The sequence below is a fragment of the Myxocyprinus asiaticus genome, chromosome 48, assembly GCF_019703515.2.
Source record: "Myxocyprinus asiaticus isolate MX2 ecotype Aquarium Trade chromosome 48, UBuf_Myxa_2, whole genome shotgun sequence".
Lineage (NCBI taxonomy): Eukaryota > Metazoa > Chordata > Actinopteri > Cypriniformes > Catostomidae > Myxocyprinus > Myxocyprinus asiaticus.
The window spans coordinates 5445078-5456995 of record NC_059391.1 but is presented as its reverse complement, the minus strand read 5'-3'; the positions used below and the strand labels follow the sequence as shown (position 1 = coordinate 5456995).

At 37.1% G+C, this 11918-nt stretch overlaps 1 protein-coding gene across 1 annotated transcript in view; it reads right to left on the bottom strand.

The window, feature by feature from the left end:
* Positions 1-1389: 1389 nt before the first annotated feature.
* LOC127437464 (uncharacterized) overlaps positions 1390-11918 on the bottom strand; it is a 29110-nt gene continuing 18581 nt past the window's right edge. The window contains exons 4-5 of the mRNA XM_051692402.1: positions 8117-8330; positions 1390-4486 (exon numbers count right to left, since the gene is read on the bottom strand). Coding sequence (XP_051548362.1) covers positions 4308-4486; positions 8117-8330 — 393 coding nt within the window. The 3' untranslated portion in view covers positions 1390-4307. The remainder of the gene's footprint in view (positions 4487-8116; positions 8331-11918) is intronic.

The following is an 11918-nucleotide window of genomic DNA, read 5'->3' as shown; positions in this document are numbered from 1 at the left end:
AAGACCTGTTTCTGAGTTAACATTTTGAATGGGCATGTTGCGAGCACGCGATTCAAGCGTCTCAGAACTAGAATGGGCCAAAGCCCGCCGTCCTTCTCTAGAACGAGGAAATAATAGCTGTAAATCCCGCTGTGTGTGTCGCAGTCTGGGGCAGTCTCTATCGCAGTCTCTATCGCGTTTTTGAATTTCTGCGTGTAACACCTGCACATCCTGTAGTCGGACCACAAAATTGCAAAGCGCTGGTGAAGCGAGGTGGCTGGTTTACAAATTCAATCGTATGACCATGCTTGATCGTTTTAAACACCCAGTCTGGCACGCCCGTGAGGGCTTGCCACGCATTCACGCAGCGGGACAGCAGGCGTATAAATTTTCCCGAAACAACCTCTATTGCGTTCTTTGCGAGAAGATTATGTATTTTATCTTCGGATGGAACCGTGGAAGACAGAACACCATTGAAACGGGGCGGCCGACGTGCAAATTGAATCATATAACCGTGTTAGATCGTTTTTAGCACCTAGTCGGAAATGCCCGTAAGGGTTCGCCACGCGTCTGTGTAACAGGACAGAAGGCAATTTAGTTTGTTCATTGTATGATATAATGCGCTGCTCACCACTGGGAAGCGTTTGTGCATAATGTGTTGGCTTTGAAGTGGGAAAGAGCTCTTTATTGAACAAGTGTGAGCATCTCGTGCATGTGCAACTAGCGCTGTACTCTTTTTTGCATTCTTTATTGCATGTGATTGAATGTGAGACACATAAGCAACATATTGAACATTTTGAACAACAATATTCCTTTCCCAACAAACAGACTTTCTTGTAATTAAGGGTGTGTGTGTGCCTGTTTGTAGGACCCTGCCAGCGGTCCCCACGAAGGAAAAGGCTTATTAAATATACTAAATCATGTTTTGTTGAAAATGTAAAAATACAAAAAGGTTTCTGTGAGGGTTAGGTTTAGGGGTAGGGTTAGGGTTAGGGTTAGGGGATAGAAATTATCTTTAGATCTGTATAAAATCCATAAAATGCATGGAAGTCTATGGAGAGTGTGTATGTGGTAAAATTCTTTTTTGCATCCCAGCTATAAGTAAACCATTTGTAGGTTGATTTTATGTGAAAGTGTAATACTGTGGTGCTATCAAAACATCCAGCTCGACACAGCAACATTGTTTCAATTAGAAATTACACGCTTCAGCTTTAAGGATATTTAAGGTAAATTGCTTTTAATTTACACCAATTTCTATGCAGCTCTCATTTGTCTATTCCGGTAGGAATTTTTACACTCAAGTACAAAGTTAATGCAAACTCTCCTTACATCTAAATAATAGAGGGAAAATAATTCACAATTTTCATTTTTAATAAATACATTTTCGACACATCAAATTTAAGCTGAAGAGATATGCCATTAAGGAAATGAGTGTAAACAAAAAGGTGATAGAAAATGGGGAGAAACTAAATGGTGACAAGTTACACGACCTAAAATATACACTTTCCCTATACATTCATGTACATAGGGATTTAATATACATTATATAAATTTTTAGATTTATATAAAAAATAAAAAAAAATAAAAAGAAACGTAATGGACATTGTATACCCATGTACATTTTTGCCAATATATAGTGCCCTAGAGAGTATTCACCTCTGTTACTCAAATCTCCACCAGAGGTCATCATCACCAGACTTTTGATAAGAGCTAATGAACTGCTGTAGTGAAGCGTTCAATCTTAAAGCGCTTACTTACAGCCATCATGAGCAAACATGCGTGTGCAGAGTTTAATCATTTTTTATCATTTGCATACTTTTCAAATTTGAGTATTTTCTATCATACATTTTTAATACCCAGCCTAATTTGGTTTGCAGGTCAGGTTTAAACTAGTCTCTTAGCCTGACCGGCTAAAAAGTGCCAAAACTTCCCCAGCAGGGTTATTAAAAACATCTTATTTGAAGATGTCATCTTTATTTAAAAAATGCACATAAGCCAAACACTTTATTTTATTAACAACTGCCATACAATACATATACATTTTCATTCTTTTATTATGTAACCTCGTAGGGAAGATAAGCTAATACATAGTGCTGGTAGCCTCATTTCTGACAGGCACTTTTGTAGTTTCATTGTTGATTCATTAATTTTTAATTCATTAAGTGTCTATGTCTGCTTGTGGTATTGCATTAATTGCTATTCACGTTCAGCATGCTGAAAATCCCACCATTCAAAATCTTAAATAAGATTCAGCAAATATGCAGATTACTTTGTTAGTATATCAATTTAATTGTGCAGCAATTTGTATTTCTGACATTCCTTGTTATAGTGATAACTTGTTTATGTGAGCATGAACAGATGTCTCCATACTCACAGCCACTAAATATCTATGAGAAACACACAGGGTTGGGGAGTAACAAAATACATGTAATGGGATTACGTATTTAAAATATAAAATATAAGTAACTGTATTCCACTACAGTTACAATTTAAATCATGGGTAATTAGAATACAGTTACATTCAAAAAGTATTTTGATTACTGAAGAGATTACTTTGCATTTTATTGTCATTTGTTTCATTTAATATTTAGTCCTTTCAGATGGAAAACATTTATACATATAAATGATGCGATCCAAAATGCATTTGAACAGTGGTGAAACACTTTCTTGTGATGTGTTACATTCATACGAGCAGACAGAGAAGTAAGTTTGAAGTAAGTTTGGAGCAGAAGAAATAGAAATAAACCTTGTGTAAATTGTCATCTTTACGCTAAGCTAAAATGCTATTTCTAGCCATTTTACATGCACATGTTATCAGGCACGATCAAATTTTTTTATCAAGAAAATTCACGTTGGATCATAATTTCTTTTTTCTAGTAAGACCTTTGATATTAGGGCAAAAATCGTATTCTTGATAATAATCAGTTTGATTGATCTTGTTTTAGAAACAACACTGCATAAGATATTTAGGTTTTTCAGAGAATGTATTTTTGACGTGTATTTTGTCTTACTGTACTGGCGGAGTTTTTATAGTCAAAACAAGTGAAAAAATCTACCAGTGCTAAAGAAGTAATCCAAAGTATTCAGAATACGTTACTGACCTTGAGTAATCTAACGGAATACGTTACAAATTACATTTTACAGCATGTATTCTGTAATCTGTAGTGGAATACATTTAAAAAGTAACCCTCCCAACCCTGGAAACACAGTACTTTATGACACCAAAGAGTACAAAATCCCTCAAACATGGCCATACCTTTAACATACTGAGTTAAGTTGGCACTTGGTGCAATTTGCTAAAAATAAAATTAAAAAATTCAAGTTATGTGCTTCATTTGCATAATGGTGTTTAAGTATAAGCTATGCCTAAATGTCAGTTTCCTATATGATAATGGTGTTGAAGTTTGTATTTATCAACTGTAAAGTAGCCCAATGCATATATTTTATGAGATTGATTTTGGGAGAATAAAAGCATTAATTGTGTTTGGCTGAACTCAAAAGGTTTGTTCAATGTAAAAACACACACAAAAGTTAAATGAACTAATTTTACCATCACAATACACTAATAAACTTGGTTGCTTCACAGATTGAATACAAATTCATTGGTTTAGAAAAGTAGTTGCACACTTGCTCAACAACATTCAAAAACATGGATGGGAGACCTCTTACGGAAAACTAAGGTTGCTGCTGGAAGAAGTATTAGGGAGGCCAGCAGGAGATGCTCACCCTGTGGTCTGTGTGGGTCCTAATGACAGGGACACTATACTGTACACTATCCTAGTGACAGGGACACTATACTGTACACTATCCTAGTGACAGGGACACTATACTGTAAAAAGGCACCATCTTTTGGATGAGATATTAAACTGAGGTCCTGACTCTCTGTGGTCATTAAAAATCCCAGGGCACTGCTTGTAAAGAGTAGGGGTGTAACCCTGGTGTTCTGGCCAAATTCCCCCCATTGGCCCTTCTCAATCATGGCCTCCTAATAATCCCCATCCATTAATTGGCTGTATCACTCTACTCTCCACCAATAGTTGGTGTGTGGTGGGTGTTCTGGTGCACTATGGCTGCTGTCTTATCCAGGTGGATGCTGCACACTGGTGGTGGTTGAAGAGATTCCCCTTATACTATGTAAAGTGCTTTGAGTGCCTAGAAAAGCGCTATATAAATGTAAAGAATTATTATTATTATTATTATTATTATAAATAAAAGTTCAGATTACAATTTGTAAGTATTTTGTTTTGCAAGTTCTTTATGACGTACCTCAAGTATACACACTCACAAACTGTCTCTTTCTCTTTTAAACAAACACAAATCTGAAAGTGTCATTCAAACATTGCAGAGGCCAGTCCAGTTTGCCTGATGGTCTCTGCCACGTGTCTGGAATGCTGGATTTTGGCTGAGAGCGCCTCAAACACGTCATTTTGGTCCAGTGCTGTGGCGGTTCTGTAGATGAACAATCCGAGCGACTCCAGTCCTCTCATTCCAAAGTTCACACCACAACCTATCACATAAACAACACTATTTAATCAATAAAAGACAAATAGTTTGAGTATATCAAATATAATTTCCCATACAGAAACCTGATATATGGCCATATATAAACATGAATGAAATTATAATTTTTATACTTGATCATATATGTACATTTTCAAATTGCACTTGTATTTGGGGGAAATGTGGGGTAAGTTGTCACAATGGAAGTTAGAGTTAAACCAGTGGCATTTGAGGAGTACATTTGATAGGACATGTCACCCTGTCACCCCACCATCAACACCAAAACAAAATCTTTGCCTCTCTTAAAATACATACCTAATTATAGGCATTTTTCAGCAAAATATACTATAAATATATAGTAAAACAAAAATTGAACAAAAAAATGAGTCATGAAACAGCAAACATGGAAAAGGTAACATACAGAAGTATCAAACCATTGTTTTGGCCAACAACTATTATAATTCACAAACTGAATTAATAATAATATCCTGTTAATTGACAAATTATGATATTTAAAACATGTGACAACTTGCCCCATTTTGACAATTATGAAAAATACCCTTGTCCTGAAATAGTTAAAACTTTCAATTAAAATATTCTTTCAAAATCAGTTTTGGGTAAATTACTCAAAAAAGTAATCCATTGCCGATTACTGATTACATATTAGCATAATTCTTGTTTAAACATATTACTCTCCATAAATTATATTATATATATATTTTTAGAAATATGTTTAACCTAAGTAATATACTTACAAGCAATTAACTAAACTGAAAGTCAGTAACTGTAATTTGATTACAAGAATTTCAAATCTAATGGGTTACACTACTTTTTTACATGAAAATTAATTAAATTACAGTAATGACCCAATTGTTTACACACTAAAATTGGAACTTGAAACACAATCACAGAAACCTGAAACTCATGTACCAAATCCCTAAACCATTTAGGTTTCCCAATTCCTGCTTTACACTCAGTTTTCAATTCTATATCACACTTTTTGCAAAACTATACACATAGTTCTCTACATTAGGCACAACATTCCAAATTAAAATCTCTTTAGTCCTTTTGGAAAGCAATGCAAATCACAATGCCAAGCTCTATACACCAATTGGCAACACCCACTCCTCACAGGTGTAAACACTAGTTGCTGAATTGTTCACGTAGAAATCAGAGCTTTAGCACTATAAAAGGCCACAGATGAGCTCTCCTGTTTTAGAAGGAAAATGGAAGTCAGTGGTGAAACAAGAGCTAGAGGCGCAGGAGTGAGAGTAAGATGAGGAAGAGGAGGACGAGGAAGGACAGTTGTCTCAGATGAGATCAGGGCCACATTGGTTGACCATGTGCTCAACCATGGATTGAGTATGAGGGAGGCTGGGCAGAGAGTTCAGCACTACCTGAGCCGCTACACGGTTGCATCTATCAGCCGTACATTCAGAAATGTGAACCAGTAAGTTACCTACCATCTACACTATGCTCTTTATGTTTGGTTACTGTTGTATACTGCAGTCCGACATATCAGTAGGCCTATGTTACTCAGTGAATGTTGGCCAATGTTAAGGTAATATAATTTCATATTGAAAGAAAAGAGATTATTTTAGCTTACTGTAACCAATCATATCATATTTGTGGATCTTCTGCAGAAATGAGAGACGGCCAGGCCATGGTGGATGTTCACACCAGAACAGGAGACCGCTATTGTGAACATGGTGGTGGCAAACAATACCATTAGACTATGAGAAATCCAGAACCACATAATTGCAGACAACACAATATTCAATAACATTCACCAGGTGGACTTTTCTACACTGGATCATGTATTACAGCGCAACCGAATTCGGATGAAACATGTCTACAGGGTGCCATTTGAGCGAAACTCAGAGAGGGTTAAAGAATAGCACTATGAATCTGTGCAAGTAAGTCCTACACTGTGAATTTATTATTATATCAGCACTGTATAGACACATTACAGTACTGTAATCCAGTGCATTGTGCCTCACCATATTGACTGCTCTAGGTCTATTTCACATATTGTCTTGTTGTCTGTTTCAGAGAGTCTTGGAGCTGGATGCCACTGCAATTCAGCACATTTATATTTACATTGATGAGGCTGGCTTCAACCTAGCCAAAAGAAGGGGACAGGGACGGAACAATATTGGTCACCGTGCCATTGTGAATGTCCCTGACAGCGTGGAGGGACAAGCCGTTAGCCTGCAAGGCGTCCTCCTTCACCATGCCAACCTTGGTCGCCCTTTTCTCATCACATTGCTGGACACACTACATGGCATCCTCATTCCAGCCGAGCAAAGGGGTGGACCAGAGCAGCCCATGTATGTTGTCATCTGGGACAATGTGAGTTTCCACCGGGCTGCTCTGGTCTGCAACTGGTTCATCAACCACCCACAATTTATTGTTCTATACCTCCCACCATATTCCCCATTCCTAAACCCAATTAAAGAGTTTTTTTCGGCATGGTGATGGAAGGTGTATGACCGCCATCCACTCGCACGCATGCCTCTTCTCCAGCCAATGGAGGATGCGTGTGGTTAAATTGATGTGGGGGCTTTCGACGGCTGGATCCGTCACTCCAGAAGATTCTTTCCCCGCTGTTTAGCCAGGGAGAACATCACTTGTGATGTAGATGAGGTGCTGTGGCCAGACCAAAATTGGAGACAGGATGCAGCTAATTTCTTTTTTCTTACATTTTGCATGTGTTTTTGTCTTTTTGTGTTTAGAGTTTAGAGCCACTTTCATTTTTTCTTTTTGCACAGAAAACACTTTATCTTACTGAATGTTTTTCCTGGTTGTCTCCTGTTGGGAATGGAAAGTGTCACATACAAAACCCAAGTGTTAAAAAATACTGCATTTTGGAAATAAATGACAATGGTTTTTGTTACTGTATTGCATTTGTGTGTGTTTATTTATGTATATTTGAGTAGGTATACATTACTGTAACAATCTTTTACAACCGGCTACAGTGTAGCACTGACAGTGCAAAAGGAATAAACCTACTGATGGGATATTCATAGTAGTGTTTTGTGTTGAGCACATCAGTGTGTTGTTGATAGACAGATCTATTCATATGATGTGTGTGTGTGTGTGTCATTTTGATGCAAAAAAAAAAAAAAAAAAACATTTTGGAAAGAGATCAAACAGTTTTGAATGCAGTGTTTGCTTTTGCTAGAGATTTGTAGAGTTTTGTGTTAGAGTTTTGGGACAACGGGCCAAAGATTCAGCAAACGTGTGTTAACCATTGGGAAAAACTGTAATAGTTATTACAAAAATATGATGATATTGAAAATTTTGTTTGGAGGACACAATTCACAAATATTTTTAGAATTTAAGAGAGGTTTGAACTATAGTGGGTGTTTGAAGCCAACATACAAAACCACTGCTAGAAGAACAAAAACATATTTGTGTAAATGGACTTTTGACTCTAAACCTTATAGTTACTGAGATATAGCTCATGTGACAACTAGCCCCAGCCTTGTGTGTGTGTGTGTGTGTGTGTGTGTGTGTGTGTGTGTGTGTGAATACATCCATCAAAATCTATAGTTATAAATACATGCCAAACAATTGTTCTTAAAAGTAAAAAAAAATAAAATAAATTTGGCCTTGTAACATGCGGGTAACTCACCCGTGTCAAAGTTGAGCACTCTTGCAGCTTCTCCTTCCACAGTGACTGCGATATTATCTCCTTCAATGTAAGCAGCACTAACCCGTCTGTATGACAGCATAATCTCAAACAACTTGCGACTGCACTGCATGTGGTGTATGGTGAGATCACTCAGACGGGGCTCAATGTCCATCTTGTATGCGTTGAAGGACTGGTGGAAGATGTTCTTCATGATCTGAAAGAACAGAAGGAAAAGTGACAGTGAACTACATGTACAAACACAATAGTCTGTAAACTTAATTTTATATGTTCTGAAGAAAATCTGAGTAGTGCTTCCACAACTCATCACTGTGATGTTATGGTGTTGTTGTGGGTGTTGTCAGGGTGTTGCTATGCATTTGCCAGGGTGTTCTGAGGGTTTTTTTTTTCTTGCACATTGCTAGCTATGTGGTTACCTAGAATTTTCTGGGTGGTTACTCACTGGCCAAGTCAATAGAGCCCTCCCAAATGTGGTCTCTATATATGACAAGTAAATGGGTTTTTCCCCACATTTTATCGACCATCAGGATTGAGTATGATCGTTTATAAAAGTAAAATCACACCTCCCCTCAACAAGCTGGACGGTATGAGGTATCTTAATGTCTGTAGCACAAACTGTCTGTAGTAATACAATTTAGAAAACTGTAAATGGTCCATTTATGTATCCGTTCTCCCACCCCACATCCTCACAGGGGGTCTTCAAGCCCATTACACATAGAAACCTTAATTTACAGTTCACTACCGTTTATATTATTAAATGTTACAAACTTAAAATATGAGCCTTCTGGAACTAAAAATATTTTTTCATATCCTTTTTTTTTCTTTTCCTTTTTTATCTGTATTGTTAAACACTGTAGTAACTACAGAAATCCACATGATGACTTAAAGTTCATCAAGAGTGACTTTTCAGGAGCAATAATTAAAGCACAAGTAGAGACAGTGCACAGTTGTAATATTCTGGCCTGAATACATCTGAAGACAGTACCAGATGGAGACGAAGTAACTGAAGTGTGAACCCAAGAGCAGTTAATTTACAGTGCTGGTAACGGAACAAAACAAACAGAAATGACTAGACTAGACTTAACTATAAACTTAGACTTAACTAGGAACCGGATAGATGGGACATGGAAACAGAGTTACAACCAACAGTCCTCAACAAGGGACTAATGCAAACAAGAGGGCTAAAATACACTGACAAGGGAAACACATGGCAAAGATAACCAATGACTAGACTAAACTAATAACAAGATAACAAGACTACTAAACAGGAACCAATAACAGAACAGACATATAAACATGAGGAACTAAAAGCCTCTAAACTCCTAGTTACCTCTGGTGGCCGCAAGGGCAAAAGTCTCAGCTGTTACAACAGTGTTACACACACAAACACAAAACACCTACAGGATAACACATGACACTAAAATAATGTAATTAACTTGAACTAAACTACATAAAATGTAACACAGACCACCCCAATGTACATAACTGATATAAAAATAAAAAATAAAAATAAAACAAATCTATTTCCATAAAATGTAATGAAATGTGATGGCTCACACAGGAACTTCTGGGAACGCACAATTATTGTTTTTCACTGTAATTTTAACAATAGTTAAAATGTAAAAGTACATGTATTCTCTTGTTAGACATAATACAAATTTGTACCATTAATTATATGGTACTTTTACTTTTTTTTCTCCCCAGTATTTTACTGTGAAATTACTTGTATTGTCTAATGAAATATATTATAATTTTATACTGTATATGTTAAGGTAACTATTTGTTAAACAATTAACAATTTTTACATTCTTTTCTGTTAAATTACAGACATTTTTTACAGTTATAGAAATCCCAACACAAATGGATTAAACTTATTTTAAATGTCTTCAGTATTTCACTAAGTTAAATTTCATTTGTTTTCATTTTAATGAGGTAAACTGATCGAGCAGCAAAAATACATTTTACTTTAGAGTGTACTAAATTCAAGATTAATTTTGACTCAAAATAATTTGTTGAGTTTCTTCATTATTATGAATACAGCATAAATCCAATACCTTGCGTTGCAAATGAACTGTCAAATAAATTTAAAAACAACTATTTAAGTATCAAATGAGCAATATCTTCTGAAAATGCAAATTTGGTGTGGATATTAAAAAAAATTGAAATTGATGTTAAATTATACTGTATTTTCTCTGTACACATTTAAGTAATTTTTTTTACAGACGTATTTTTAAAAACATCTCAGGTTAAAAGTACATTTTCACAAATGAAAAACATGAAGGTTACCTTCATTTAAAGGAGAATGCCTGTTTTTGTCAGTAACATGTAATCAGTTAAGTAACACGGAAAATGTAAATTTAGTGTGAATAAAAGTATTTGAGGGGAATTTATCACTTTTATTGAAAAACGGGGAGTGAATGTTAAATTATACTGTATTTTTCCTGTAAAAATACATTTATTTTTACAGTGTAGCTCTGTAATTAAAGTTACAAAGTTATTAAAGGGACCTGACAGTAGTCTAAATGGCATATGTCAAATTTGACTGACGGATATGATGAGGATTATTGATAGGTGGGTGTCTATGACTGTCTGAGCAATGGGCTGATGTGTCTGACAGTTGAGTTTGAGTGATGGTTGTGGCTAACAATTGGTTTTTGAGTAATGCTGGATGTGTCTGACAGCTGAATTTGACTGAGGGTTGAAAATGGCTGACAATTGTTGTTTGTCAGCCATGTGGATGTGTCTGACATCTGGTTAGGTATATAACATGGGTATAGTTATATATGTTTTTGTTATGTTGTATACTTAGGTTGTTTTTCTTAATTAAAATCTCATCTGTTATTTTCACAAATAGGCTTCTAACTCATATTATTACACTTAAAACTACACATTCTCTGTTAAGTTGATGGTATCACACTCAGATAGGCAGGTCACACTCTGACACATATATTTTGTTGGGGTTTCAGGCTGAATGGCCTGGTTTTTGTCTTGTGATGTGTTTCTGTGTGCTTTGTGTTCCCTCCTGTGTCTGTTTGTTTACAGGTGACATGTGCTGGCCGTGAACCGGTGTTTCCTTGCAGGGGCAATAGTTCATGGCTGCTTCCTTATCAGTGGCAGCTGTTCCTCATCTCCCTTATTACCCCACTCCCTATATAACATCCTCTTGGCTTCAGTTCTCTGTCAGATTGTCATGTGTGTGTCGATCAGAGTCGTCTCTCTCCTGAGAGTTCTCGTTTATTAGTGTTTCTAAGTCAGAGTCTTTCCAGTCTGTTTTTCCCCTTTGTTTGTTCTGTCTGTCGGCATCTACCCCGGACTCTGCTGCTGTTCTGCTCCAGACTCCCTGCCTAGGCCACCCCAGAACTCTCCACTGGTGTATGCCTGTCTTCCCACACCACTGCCTGGTCCTCCCTGGATTCCAGTCTGCTCAGCCCCATGCAGCGTTCCTTCCTGCCCTCCACTCGGCCGGGTGTAGGCCTTCCCTCGCCCAGATCCTCTCGCTCAGCAACTCTTCTCCCACCTTGAGGAAGGGCAAGCTGGTTGTCCACCCTAATGGCTAGGGTAACAAGGTCATCAAATCTTTCTGGAAGATCCAAGGCGTAGATCTGATCTTTGATCTTGACAGGAAGTCCATGCAGGAACTGGTCCCACAGAGCCCCCTCGTTCCAATCACAGGAAGCAGAAAGAGTCCGGAAATCAATGGCATAATCCGACACTGAGCGCTCCCCCTGCCGGAGATCCACGAGGAACCCCTCTGCCTCCTGTCCAGACACAGACTGATCAAACA